The 14,804-nt window shown below is 42.6% G+C and overlaps 1 protein-coding gene across 3 annotated transcripts in view; it reads left to right on the top strand.

Annotated features, from left to right (window-relative positions):
- The window catches only part of col12a1b (collagen, type XII, alpha 1b), a 188,772-nt gene that overhangs the window by 29,570 nt on the left and 144,398 nt on the right, over window positions 1-14,804 (top strand). For all 3 annotated transcript variants that reach the window (XR_005282461.1, XR_005282460.1, XM_038304931.1), the window contains exons 9-11: window positions 314-604; window positions 679-1,281; window positions 10,399-10,677. Coding sequence is in view for 1 of the 3 variants with exons in the window: in XM_038304931.1 (XP_038160859.1) it covers window positions 314-604; window positions 679-1,281; window positions 10,399-10,677 (1,173 nt within the window). In the remaining 2 variants the exon portion in view is untranslated. The remainder of the gene's footprint in view (window positions 1-313; window positions 605-678; window positions 1,282-10,398; window positions 10,678-14,804) is intronic.

Here is a 14,804-nt window from a genome sequence, read left to right as displayed (position 1 = left end):
GTTCTTGTTCTCTGTCTCGTGTTCTTGTGAATTGGAACAGTGTTGAGGCTGATGCAGATGATGTTTCACAAGCACACGAGAATGCACAAGTACACATATTAAGGAATGGCCTCTGTCTCTGTGATCAGGTCTCAAATGTTCTAGACCAGGGTTCCTCAACCCGCGGCTCCAAAGCCAATTTCGGCTCTTAATAATTTTAACAAAAGTCATTTTAACAACATTTGTGTAATGTTTTTAATTACGAGCTCCTGCACTGTGGCAACCATTAGTGGACGCATCTATGAAAAAACATCATTTTGTTTCGTCTTTGCAGTTGTGGATCCAGCCTCTAACCTCCGAGTCCTCGAGGTGGCTTCCAAGTCCATGAGGGTGACCTGGGATGCCTCAGTTGGTGACATTTCAGGCTACAGGGTTCAGATGATCCCAATGATGGCCGGCAGTAAGCAGCAGGACCTGTATGTTGATTCCTCCCAGACCTCGGTTGTGGTCAAAGACCTTTCTCCAGACACAGAGTACCAGGTCAATGTTTTCAGCTTGAAGGACCTGTTGTCCAGCGAGGCCGTGGTGGTCATGCAGAAAACGGAGCCACTTAAAGTTTCACTGGGTGAGTAAAACAAAATGTCTTTGTAACCTCGACACTCCTGATGCAAAAATTGATGGTATTGTTTTCGCTTCCAGAGTGCTCTCTGGGTGTGGATGTGCAGGCCGATGTGGTGCTTTTGGTGGATGGATCCTACAGCATTGGAAAGAAAAACTTTGCCAAAGTTAGAGCTTTCCTTGAAGTCCTGGTGAACACCTTTGACATCGGACCAAACAAGGTTCAGATTGCCTTGGTGCAGTACAGCAAGGACTCCTTTACAGAGTTCTACCTAAACACTCATCAAAACGTCAACGGCGTGGTCAAAGCTGTTAGATCTTTCCCATATCGAGGCGGCTCTACCAACACCGGCAGAGCCATGACCTACGTAAGGGAAGAGATCTTCCAGACCAACAGGGGCGCACGAGCCAACGTTCCCCGAGTCACCATCCTCATCACCGACGGAAAGTCGTCCGACGCTTTCAAAGAGCCGGCCACCAAGCTGAGGAATGCTGACGTGGAGATCTTTGCTGTGGGTGTTAAAGACGCCGTACGAAGTGAACTTGAAGCTATCGCTAATGAGCCTGCAGAGACTCATGTGTACACGGTGGAGGACTTTGACGCTTTCCAAAGAATTTCCAAGGAGCTGACACAGTCCATTTGCCTGAGGATCGAACAGGAACTCCGCAGCATCTACCAGAGACGTAAGTCCCGTTTATCCTCTACGCAGACGATGCTCTCATGTTTTCATCAGCATTGCTTCGACCAATTCAGTGGTTCTTTCTGATTCTTATTATTTTGGTATTCAAAAGGTTGAGAAAGCATGGAGTAGTCTGTTTAACTACCGATTTAAAGATAATGGTAGGCTGAGAATTCGGACAACAATGGCAGTTTCTCAATTCACTAGAACGCAAGTATGGAACCATCATCCGTCCACAGAACAAACTGGTCACAAACCTGACATTTATGAAGAAAGCTGTGGTCATACTGCAAAAAATGTAAATCTACATAAGTCGATTTTTCACAAAATAAGTGAATTTTTTCATGAATTCATTTTATTTAGTGGGGGAAAAATAATGAACACAGTCAGATAAACACATATCTAATGAACGTTTTGAAAAATAAAACTATTAAACCTCCATCAGATCCAGCGATACTTCACACATGGCTATGCAGAAAGAGGGCTGCTGCAGATGGGTAATGTTAGCCACGGCTGCTTCAGACGGTCTAACGTTAGCCCTGGCTGCTTCAGACGGTCTAACGTTAGCCCTGGCTGCTTCAGACGGGCTAACGTTAATGCCGGCTGCTTCAGACGGGCTAACGTTAATGCCGGCTGCTTCAGACGGGCTAACGTTAACCCTGGCTGCTTCAGACGGGCTAACGTTACCGCCGGCTGCTTTAGACGGGCTAACATTAACCACGGCTGCTTCAGGCGGGCTAATGTTAGCCCTGGCTGCTTCAGGCGGGCTAACATTAACCACGGCTGCTTCAGGCGGGCTAATGCTGCGTTCACACCGGGCGCAGCTGGCGCGACAGAAGCAGCGAGTTTACATGCAAAGTCAATGGTTGACGCGCGTCAAGGCGCAGCAAAATGTCCCGCGGCGCGTTTTGAGCAGCAGGCGCAGCGCGTCTGGCGCGTTTAAGCATCTGACGCGTGTGACACGTCGCAAACGCGCTGCTGCTAAAGATGGAAAAATTGAATTTTTGCTGCTCGACGCGCCGCGTCAACCAATTAGAGAAGCTGATCTAGGAGCTGGCTGGGAGAGAGACACATCGCTGATGACACAGACCGCTCTGATTACTCCTCTTAAACAGTTTATTAACGCATAATCAGTGGCGGCTGGTGAAAAATATTTTTGGTGGGGCTGATATAGCCTAGTGTATGTCTCCAACTAATCCGGAATAAGAATTCAAATAAACAATTGGACAATACATACAATTTAACAGTAATGATTTAATTTACTATATAATAACAGTAACAGTGATGATTTGGGTCACTGTGACGGGGTTCTTTGGCCTCCAAGAATCCAGGCTCAGTCGGGTTACCGGTGTTGGTGATTTATTGAGCTCAAAAACTCAAAACAGGGTGCAAAAGAAACTAAACATGTACAAGATACTCTGGGCTGAAGATGACAAGTCCCCATAGCATAAACACGTACACACCCACCCCCCCCGCACACCCACACACACACGGCTAACCACACTAAAATATTAAGTGTGCCCCTCAATACGCCAGCAGGTAACCAGGACAGCTTGTGTGTTTTAAGTTAATGGAGCTACTGGGCTCAGCGCGAGCGGATTGGTCCTCACAAACACAGTATAACAGGAATGTGTGTGTGGCGTGCAAAGTTAGAGGATGTGGATTCGTCACAGTCAAAATAACCATGACATGAATTTTTCATATCCTACAACAGGGATGTTCTTCTGGCAAACGGGTAGATAAATAAGGATCTCACCGAATTTGGTGGAAGCTGCATCTCGTTCGTTACGTTCGCCATCTTCTCTCTAATTGTCTGCACCTGCGCTTGGGTTCAGAAGCCTGTTAAAGCGCAGTATTTTCAGCGCCCCAAGACCATAAAGTTCTGAGACGCTGATTGGCCATTAAATTCACCTAGCAATAATACATGATTGACAGATTCTCTGCAAATGTGGGGCAGTCTGATCAGCGCCCCCAGAACAGAGACGGTAGGAGTCTGTCTGTGGAAATCCACAAATGAATGACAGTAGATAGGGAAATGTAGTTTATATAATTTGTTTTGCTTATAGGTACACACTCTAGAGAGTAAAACTGACATTTATGAGTTAATTTCTAAAAAATATATTTTACGTTTCTCTCTTCTTATCAGGGAGGGCGGTGCCCCAGCGCCCCCTATGGGCCGGCCGCCACTGCGCATAATTAACTTAAAATATATACATCTGCCGGCAGAATATGTTCGCTTTTATTATCCTGCTGCCTGCAGATCAGATTATTTAGATGAAAAACACCTACCAGCCGCTGCGGTAAACCGCGAGGAGGCGACCCGGCCAGAGGCTGCTGATGAAGGGATTCCTTCTGTCTGCGCACCGCTGGTATGTGGGGGTCTGAGCGGCTCCGACAGAAATAACATTGGGAGGCAGGATTGTAATCTGGATGAACTGACTGCACTGATTACGTTTTCAGGTGTATTTTCTCACTTAAAAACATATTAAAACTACTTTATTCCCACTGATCACAGCAAATATAGCTGCAAGGCAGAGAAAGGATAGTGAAGCTCCGCCCAACGCGCGTCAGACACACTTTTGCACCGCGCAGGCAGAGCAGCAAAGCTGCTTCAGCCGCGCGTCAGAACTAACTGGTACAAGCAGCAAAAATTAAGCAGCAGACGCGATTTTGCTGCTTTTGCTGCGTCCGGTGTGAACGTAGCATAACATTAACCCCGACTGCTTCTTACGGGCTAACATTAACCCTGGTCGCTTCAGACGGGCTAACGTTAATGCAGACTGCCTCAGATGGGCTAACGTTAGCCCCGGCTGTTGCAGACTTTTACATTTGTTAGATCTTTGATATAATTTTCAATTGTTTAGATTGATTTCTGTAGGGGACCCTGTGCCGTTTGATCAAGTGGGGTCATGACCCCGACTTTGGGAAATGGTCCTCTAGATTCTGGCCGTTCCTCAGTTAACAAGAACGCAAATACGGACTTATGTCCTCGCCAAGTATGTTCTTGAAAAGCACACAGGAAAGCTATGCACACAGCTATGCTGAGACAGGCCTGCTGCAGATAAGCTAATGTTAGCCTCTGGTTGTCCTCTAAACATCTGAACTTTTTCTTAAATTACGCACTAAATCAGTAAATGGGCCATGCAGTGAAGCTGAAAGTATAATGTTCTCCCTTAAATTATCTTAAAACGTACTTTTCTAGAACAACGGCAACAGAAAAGAGAACATTTACTTCAATACTCGGAGCTCTGTGAGCGCTAGCCTGGAAGCTGCTGCTGCTGCAGTGCATGCTGGGAAGGCTGTCAGTCTGGAGAACAGACAAGTCTGCTCTGATGCATGCTGGGTAAAGACGGTCTGCTGTTCTTGTGAATCGGAACAGTTCTGGGGCTGATGACGTTTCACGAGCACACAAGAACTCATAAGTACCCACACTGAGAAACGGCCAATCACTCTCTTTCCATCCATGATGGCAGAGTCCAACTGTTCTTCTCAGTTGATGCAGCCGACCTATTGCCACACAGAGACGCTAACTCTTCTCATCCTGATTGCTCCTGCATCCTTATATTTTATTGCACCCGTAGATTGTGCAGAAGTGTGCCGCCTGCATTTAACCCCTCCCTAAGGTTGCGGCGAGCAGCAGCCGGGCAGCATTCAGTGACCAAGGCGCTTGATCAGGGATAAACACCCTGCTCTAGAACTGCACCCCCTTCTCCGCTGAAAGGCTTTTCCAAAACACCTAAACGGATGGTTATAGATCCACCTGAAACTGATGTTAGTCATAGGTGAAAACAGATGTGGAACCATCACAACATCTGTTTCCCTGAAGATTTAGAAGCGGAGCGTGCAAAGGGAAAACATCTCCATGTGTTGCAGGGAAACGTGTGGCTTTTTATCACCCCTGCTGAGGAATGCAGGTAATGGAGCCAGAATTGTATGTTTGGAATCTTCTGGTCACAGAGGAACCAGGATAGCCTCCATTATTATTTGGTCTCCTGTTCAGCTAATTACTCAGATTTTGTGAGATGATGACATAATAGCAGAGGGGTGTTATGTGGGGCTGATGGTGTAATCTATAATTAAAGGTTACATTTTAAGTAACGTTTTCACTGGAATTCACAAGAGAATAGGGCTGCAACTAACCATCGATTAATCCGTTTATTATCACTTTGATTAATAATCGGATAGAATAGGTTCCTTAAAGAAGATCGTTTACAGGATCACTGCCAAAAACATCTAGAAATAAGTAAAAAATGTCTTAAATTAAGTGTATTTACCCTTAATTTGAGCAGGTAAATAAGATGATCTGCCAATGGAATGAGTATTTTTACTCTTAAAATAAGATAATTAGATAATATACACTTGAAATAAGACAAAGCAATTGTTTTTTTCTTATTTTACATGTAAATTGTCTTATTCTATTGGCAGAGTGTCTCACTTACCTCCTCAATTTAAGAAAAAATTCACTTAATTTAAGAAAAAATGACTTATTTAGATTTTCATTTTTTGCAGTGATCACACTAGAAAAAAAAAAATCGCAATTTTTTTCTTAAAATAAGTGCATTTGTTCTTGAATTAAGGAGGTAAAAGAGACATTTTTGTAAATGGAACAAGATAATTTACACTTAAAATAAGGAAACAAAATTGCAGTGACTTATTTCAAGTGCATATTCTCTAATTATCTTATTTTAAGAGTAAAAATACTCATTCCATTGGCAGATCATCTTATTTACCTTCTTAAAATAAGGATAAATACGTTTAATTTAAGAAATTTTTACTTATTTCTAGATGTTTTTGCAGTGCAAACCAGGTGAAACTAAATGAGTTCTCCATAAAGCATACTGACTGACGAAAAAGATTTTTATCTTAAATGCAAAATGTTTTATGCAATTTTTGCTATATTTAATACTCTAAGTGGGTCGCGTTGTCAGCTAAAGGCATGTTTTAATAATTATAATAATTGAACTTCACCTCTGCATTTAAGCTGCACTGGAAAAAATCAAAATCTAGATAAGTAATTTTTTCTTAAAATAAGTGCACTTCTTCTTAAATTGAGGAGATTAAAGAGACATTTTGCTTATGGAACAAGACAATTTAGATTTAAAATAAGAAAACACAATTGCATTCTCTTATTTTAAGGGTAAAAATACTCATTCCATTGGCATATTATCAAATTTACCTATTCAAATCAAGGGTAAATACACTTAATTTAGGAAATGTTTACTTATTTCTAGATCATTTTTGCAGTGTGGGAAGCAGTGCACTGGAAAAACCATCTAGAAATAAGTAAAAATCACTGAGATTAAGTGTATATATCCTTAATTTGAGTAGATAAACGAGACAACTTGCCAATGGAACAAGTATTTTTACTCTTAAAATAAGATAATTAGATAAACTGCACTTTAAAATAGACAATGCAATTGTGTTTTCTTATTTTAAGGGTAAATTGTCTTGTTCCATTGACAAAATGTCTCTTTTATCTCCTCAATTCAAGAACAAATGCACTTATTTTAAGAAAAAAATGACTTATCAAGATTTTTTTTTTTTTCCAGTGTGGGCTGCCATTGTGCGGCGCACGAGGAGCAGTCTGAGGTTTAAGTGCAATAAGATAAGAATAAAATGCAATACAGAATAAAATCTCTATTTTTTTTTTTCATTCTGTTGAGGTTTTCTATATTCTTTTTTTAAAACAATGATGTTTAGGCACTAAAGCATGAGGGGATTTAATATTTCTCTGGAGGATTTGAAGTAATCCCAACCGCCAAAACAATTAAATACAACAATAAACGGCTAGAACTCTACCAACCAGAACAGATCGGCATCACGCTCCCTTTCATGTCCCCCTTTTTTCTGCTAAACCCTCTGAATGTGTAAACCACATGTCCACCTTTTGATCTCTGCCGTCCAGGGAGAGTCCTGCATGTGGAAACAGTAAACTGGGTCAAAAAGCTGTTTTTCTTCTGTTAAAACCTGCCTGCAGCTGACTCCGTGTCACCATGATGACGGTCCTCTTCGCTAGAATAAAACCGTCGCTCACGGATCCCTAAACTCAACAAGACTTGGAAACATAAGTCTAGGATTATCAGACGCCACCAACCATACGGCCGATCGGTTGATGCAGGATCTGAAATGCTGCCAGAAACGTCTTCCAGGTCTAGCGGAGTTAAATATGACTCATAACGATTATATAATCCTTATATAATAATGGCTGCATGTCAGAGGATGGGGCGTTCCTCAGCAGCTGCCATCGTGTTGGCGAGATGATGGAGCTGTCACATCTCATAGGTCCTTCATCTTCATTAACCGACATGCGGGTCAACCTTTACCCCCTGATCTACCGTTTCCCTTTCAACACCGTCCTAAAAGGGATTTAAACCGCAGAGCTGCTGCTTGAATTATTTGTTTTTGTCTCCCATCAGGTCTGGAAAAAAAAGCAGCCTTGCAGCTATTAGAATAAGTGAATTATAGAGCGCTGTTATGTTTTCCAGATGAAAGGCAGAGGTGATGGATGGGGCCCAGTGCGTTCACTGAGTTCTGATGGATAGAAAACAGAAGGATAAACTGCAGCTTTTATTATCAGAGCCTAAAGGTTCGAACGGAGGGAAGTTCAGCTTTAACATGCCAGGACTATCAGGCCGTTTCTCTCTCTCTAGTTTCATTTTTCTAAATGTTTGAATAACGTCATTCTGAATACTAAAAAAACTGCTCCGTCTTTATTTCATAAGTTAAACCATCTGTGGCCCACAAGGTTATGAGAAAACCACCATTCAAACATCCAGGCCATTAGAAAACCCCAGAATGGGTGAAATTCAGCACCACATCCAAGGAGGAAGGTGTCTGCTTCGAACCAGGCAGAAATAAAAGGATAAGGCACAAGGAAGCAATAAAAATATGAAACGCTTTCCCCTTGTAAGCTACAAAAAAAGTGGCTGAGCTAAAGTATAGTTTTCCTGATTCAAACCAAGTTGCTTTGATGTCTGACCCAAGTTAATAGCTGGATTGGTTAACTTTTGCTTTTTAGCAGCTACTGGGTTAAACAAAGCCGAGCCGAGCGCCACAGGGTGTCAGGCTGATATAAACAGGTTCCTAAAAACAGGCCCGTCATTTTTTTTTATTCTAAGACATCATTCATAAAACGGAGAAAGAAATTTAGAGAAGGGTAGAATAAATTAACCTAAATGAAGCAGTGGAAATAAACAAAATGTTAACTGATCCCTTTTATGCCGAGGAATAAAAACAGGATGGAGAGCTACGCTGGACGCTGCCGTGATCTGATCTATTTCTGACAGAGAAAACCAACATGTCTGCTTAGTGCCTCTTAACAATAAGTTGGAAAAGAAGCTTTAATAAGTTGGGTTGAGGATCCGTGTGTTGCCCCCTGGCTGCAGTAGTGACTGATCTGACATTTTTGGACATCTTGTATTTTAAGATTATAATTTAGAAGATCCTGTTAAAGCTACCTGTATGTTCAACTATAAGTTACCTATAGTTCCCATAAAAGTTACTAGTAAGTTCCTGTAAAAATTACCTGTAACTTCCCATATAATTTACTAGCAGGTTACTGTAAAAGTTATCTGTAAGTTCCGATAGGAGTTCCTTCCAACTTTTGGTAAAACTTGCTGAAATTTTTTGTTAATTTACCTGTAAGTTCCCATAGATGTTACCAGTAAGTTGCTGTGAAAGTTACTAGTAAGTTCCTGTAAAGTTACCTATAAGTTCCAATGAAAGTTACCTGCAAGTTCCCTTGCAATTAACTACTAAGATTATGTAAGTGTCACCTGTAAGTTCCTGTGAAAGTTACCTGTAAGTTCCTGTAAAAGTTACTTGTAAGTTCCTGTAAAAGTTACTTGTAAGTTCCTGTAAAAGTTACTTGTAAGTTCCTGTAAAAGTTACCTGTAACTTCCCATAAAAGCTACTTGTAAGTTCCTGTGAAAGTTACCTGTAATTTCCCATAAAAGTTACTTGTAAGTTCCTGTGAAAGTTACCTGCAATTTACCTTACAATTTACTAGTGAGTTCCTGTAAAAGTTACCTGTAAGTTCCTGTAAAAGTTACTTGTAAGTTCCTGTAAAAGTTACCTGTAACTTCCCATAAAAGCTACTTGTAAGTTCCTGTGAAAGTTACCTGTAATTTCCCATAAAAGTTACTTGTAAGTTCCTGTGAAAGTTACCTGCAATTTACCTTACAATTTACTAGTGAGTTCCTGTAAAAGTTACCTGTAAGGTCCCATCAAAATTACAAGCAAGTTCCTGTAAAAGTTGCCTGTAACTTCCCATAAAATTTACTAGCAGGTTACTGTAAAAGTTATCTGTAAGTTCCGATAGGAGTTGCTTCCAACTTTTGGTAAAACTTGCTGAAATTTTTTGGTAATTTACCTGTAAGTTCCCGTAGACGTTACCAGTAAGTTGCTGTAAAAGTTACTAGTAAGTTCCTATGAAATTTACCTGTAAGTTAACTTACAATTAACTACTAAGTTCCTGTAAATCTCACCTGTAAGTTCCTGTGAAAGTTACCTGTAATTTCCCATACAATTTACTAGTGAGTTCCTGTAAATTTAACTTGTAAGTTCCCGTAAAAGATACTTGTAAGTTCCTGTAAATGTTACCTATAAGTTCCTGTAAAAGATACTTGTAAGTTCCTGTAAATGTTACCTATAAGTTCCCGTAAAAGATACTTGTAAGTTCCTGTAAATGTTACCTATAAGTTCCCGTAAAAGATACTTGTAAGTTCCTGTCAAAGTTACCTGTAAGTTCCCATAGAAGTTGCGTCCAACTTTTGGTCAAACTTGCCTTAATATTTTAGGTAGTTACATGTAAGTTGCAGAAAAAGTTACCAGTAACTTCCTGTTGAAGTTACATATAAGTTACTGTCAAAGTTACTAGTAAGTTACCTAAAAAGTTACCTGTAAGTTCCCATCAAGGTTACTAGTAAGTTACTGAAAAAGTTAGCTGTTAGTTATCAGAGAAGTTGCGTCCAACTTTTGGTAAACCTGCTTTAACGATTCCTTGAGTTACATGTAAGTTTCAGTAAAAGTTACCAGTAAGTTCCACTTAAGGCTACCCGTATGATGGACTGTTTATTTTATTTTCACTCAGAGGTGTCTGACGATCCGTTCTTCTTTTCAGAACTGATCCAACCCAGAGACCTGACCTGCTCCGATGTGGGATCCAGAAGCTTCCGAGCCTCCTGGGAAATAGACGCCAACAATGTGGAGTTCTTCACGGTTCAGTTTAAGCCGGAAGACGATGTCGACGGACACTACGTGTCCATGACCGTTCCCGGGAACACCCTCACCACAATCCTCCCCCGCCTCACCCCTGTGACCCGATACGAAGTCAGGGTGTCTGCTCAGTATGCCAAGGGGGAGAGTTTACCTCTGATCGGCTACGAGACAACGCTAGAAGGTAGGCATCCATTTTGGTTCCGAAACATCTCACTGATAATGATTGACAGAAAACCACAACAGAGGTCTTTGTTAGGCTTATTAAGGGAACAAACGTCTCTGAACCAACCGGATTTAAAAGTATTCACCCCCCCAGTGGCTGGTTGTTCCTCCCTCAGCAGCAGCAGCCGATACCCGGTCTGGAAGACTTTGGTCCTGATCTGGTTTAATGAGTTGATTTAGTTCCCAATGGAATGTTCTCCAGGCCATGACTCAGCATCTATGAGGCATTGATGTCAGGACTTTGACTAGGCCACTCTCAACATTTATTAGTCTGGATTGAATCATTAAACGGGGGGACTTGCTGTTCAGATCCGGAAATAATTGTGGGACCTTCAGCTTCAGTCCTCCTGAAGCAGCAAAGCAGCCCAGAGCATCACTCCACCACCACCGTGTTATGTCCTGGTTCTGAATTGCTGTTTTACTCCAGATGTGAATGAACTAAGACCTTCTAGAAAGACCCACTCCTTGGTTGACAGAACACGTTTAGGGTCATGAATGTGAGGAAGGGTCAGCAATGGTTCGGGTCAGTTTTTCCTAATGTTGATTTGTGACCTTTGACCTTATCTGAGGCAGTTAGGTCTGCAGGCCTGTTTTAGGACCTCCTGGATGTAATTCTAGAAGGTTCCATGTGTGGCTCACGGTTCTGTCCGAGGTTCTGCCGGGTCCACAGCTTTAGAAATGGTCTCATAACTTTTCCAGACTGATGGATGGAAATGATTTTGTTTTTCTATGGTTATTTTACGGGGCTTTGTTTCCAAGTTTGAAGACGTTTCTCTTCCATCCAGGAAGTTTTTTCAATTGAAAATGTAAGAAAAAGCGTTGAGTTCCAGGTTTTATAGAGCGGACCAAAAAAATAAAGCCTTGTTTTGGCTTAGGGGGGGTTGGGTTGTTTGTTAGCCTGCAATCTTACCTCTGTTTTTGACTGAGGGAAGAAGATTCTTAGGAACGTGCACAATATGCTGCTTACTGAGAGGATAAGACTCAGTTCCAATTGAAGGTCTCTCTCACAAAATAGATCAGACAATGCCCCCCCCTTTCAGAGACATAGACAGGTATGGGGCATTGCAGGCTAACTAAGAAGCCAAACGACCCCCATTCCAAAGGGGGGGACCCGTTCATCCGTTTCTATTTGCATGTTTTCTAAACTAAAACCAGGCTTTGTTGGGCTGCTGGATAAAACCTGGAACTAAATGCTATTTCTGACATTTTGAATAGAAAAATCTTCCTGGATGGAAGAGAAACGTCTTCAAACTTTGAAACAAAGTCCAGAGGATTGATTTTTAAACTTTTCTAGAACGACTCTGACCTGGACAACTGAGAATCTTCACCAGCGTATTTTTCTGTGGTTTTAATGTGTTTCTGGTTCAAATCCTTTGGCTGACTTCATGCTGTCAATCAGATATAGAAAAAACTGCTCAAATGATTAAATTTCAAATAATTTAACCCAGAACCTTTGCCTGAGTTCCCTCTGTGTCCTGGAAACCTCCTGGAACTGACTGGGTTCTGGAGGTTCTTCCCAGAGTAGACGGTTGGGCCAGAGTAGGGGCGGATTTAGGAAATTTGGGGCCCTAGTTAAAGACAGGCAGGGGGCCCTCTGAGCTGAGAAGACAACACATAGAACAGCCCCATTCTCCAGATGTGGAAATGTTAATAGAATAGACATCCATTATCTGTTCTAGGTTGTGTCCCTCTCTTCTTGTCCCTTTTCTTCTTGTTTTCCTCTCTATGTTTTGTACTCAGCTGACTTTTCATGCTGTCTCTAAAGGAATGAAAGATTTTTTCCAAGCACTAAGCTCACTTAGCTGATTGCTCCTTCCTGTGTTTCCAAAAAGGCCAAAGTAAATAACCCAGTCCTTCTTTTCACTGTAGACAAGCCATGATCTGCTTCTCTGTTCTCCATTTTTCATTTGGATGAAATAATAGCTGCATGAATCATGACAGCAGACAAGATAGAGGAGAGCAGGAGGCGGGGTTACCAATCTACTCGCTCTGGAGAGCAGAGTTCGCTGCTTTTAGATGTTGTCTCCAAAGTCTCCAGTAGCAGAAAAAAGTCTCTAGATTAGGCGCTAGGAGCTTTTTAGAAATCAAAGTGCTAGAGGGGTCTGAAAAGTGGCTAAATATAGCGACTAAAGCGCTAAGTTGGCAACACTGCTCTTTGCATGGTTTGTTTTCAAATGGTTTGCTGCTGTCTGTTTGGACCTTTCTGAACATGTGCAGCAAATGGACTGATCCAATATGGTGGACACTGAAGGGGGGGCAGAGACACACTTAATATTATCAGCGTTCTGATGGCATTTTAGCGAAAAACATAATTAATGTGCAGAAATAAGGAATAGTTGTATTAACTAAACATGGAAACAGAGTTTTATGGGGCCCCCAGGAAGTTGAGGCTTCCTAGTATTGCCTAATGGTAAATCCCCCCCCGGCCCAGAATCTCCGTTAACAAAGATCCCATCTCTGGTTCTGATCCTTTACTTTCAGGTCGCAGTAAAAACAAACTGCTCCTTTTAATCTTTGAAGCTGTAAATTCTCCCTGGCTTTAGAGGTCCGACTTCATTCCGACATCATGGAGCGCCGCAGTCCTGAGCCCGGTCGATGGCGTACTCCTGACCCGTGACGTTAGTCCGAGCTGCCACCCATAGAGCTCGCAGTCGGATCCGTCCCTCCTTTTAGGGGAAGGAATGAGAAGCAGACGGAGAACTGGCAGATCGCAGCAGGTCAGGATGTTCTCTGAGGTGATAAACGGTGAATTACAGCCGTTCCCTCTTCTAGGGAGTGACTCAATGCGCTCTGAAGACGTCCACATCCAGGCAGCTGGAGCCTATTCTGACGTCTCGGGGTTCTGTTGGTGCCGCCCGCTCCACCAGGTGATCCATGACAGGAAGCTGCCTCTCTGGGCGGATTTATGTGTTTACCGCCGTTGGTTTCTAACGCAGCCACGATGAAGCGCCGCAGCTCCATCTGAGCTCCAGTTATTTTCCATTACCTGTAGCGTGATGCGCATTAGCGTGCTTGTTCCAGTGGTGGGTCCAGGCGTCTGTCGCTGCGACCAACCTGCAGCAGAGGAAAAAAGCCGTCTATAAACAATCAGGCTGTAATCACCAGCAGTAAGTGTTAACAGCAGCCTGTAAAAACCAGATGACTCATTGATTTATTTAAACATTCTTAGTGGACGAGGAATCATCTTTCTTCCAGTAATCCTCATCCTGCTTGGTGCCCAGTATAATCACCAGCGCTGGTCTACAGGAGCAACTGGGAGTTAGGTTTTCCTGGGACAGGCAGTCAGGCTGCTTCCCATCCACTCTCTCTCCCAGTCAAGGACGCGCCGGATGATTAATGGGAAAACTTTCCGCTCTGATGCAGCGAAAAGCTTTTCTTACTGAGGCATCGTCCACAGGAGCTCCGCTTTCTGCTGCTGATGTAATGAAAGCAGGCAGTCATGAATACCGCTCTGACCAGAGGGGCCAAAACTGGTCTGGGTTTCCAGCTTCCTGACAGTTTTACACATTCATTATTACTGAGGTTTTATCGGCTGTTGCATTTATTCTTATCAAAGAATGAGTGAATTAATCTATGTCTATGTTCCTGTTTGTTTAGTTAGAAAATGTTTGAATTAGTAATTCAAGTAAAAACAAGCTGAAAACTTTCAGGTTTCCAAGCTGCTTCCTGAAATGTTCCTAGGCACGTAGAGAATGGAAGAAAAACTAGAAGAAGATAAGGCCAAATAATCCACAGAAGAAGAAGAAGAGAGAAACTTGGTCTGCCTGACAGCAGTCACTACCCGATCCGTACTGGAAGCACGATCCATACCGGAAGAAAGTTCTGTACCGGAGGCACGATCCTTACCTGAAGCACGATCCGTACCGGAAGCACGATCCTTACCTGAAGCACGATCCTTACCGGAAGCACAATCCTTACCGGAAGCACGATCCGTACCGGAAGCACGATCCTTACCTGAAGCACGATCCTTACCGGAAGCACGATCCTTACCTGAAGCACGATCCTTACCGGAAGCACGATCCTTACCGGAAGCATGATCTGTACCGGAAGCACGATCCTTACCGGAAGCACGATCCGTACCGGAAG

The sequence above is a fragment of the Cyprinodon tularosa genome, unplaced genomic scaffold (assembly GCF_016077235.1).
Source record: "Cyprinodon tularosa strain WSP-4 unplaced genomic scaffold, ASM1607723v1 ctg548, whole genome shotgun sequence".
NCBI classification, from domain to species: Eukaryota; Metazoa; Chordata; class Actinopteri; order Cyprinodontiformes; family Cyprinodontidae; genus Cyprinodon; species Cyprinodon tularosa.
The sequence above is the reverse complement of the archived record's forward strand: the minus strand, read 5'-3'. Positions and strand labels throughout refer to the sequence as shown.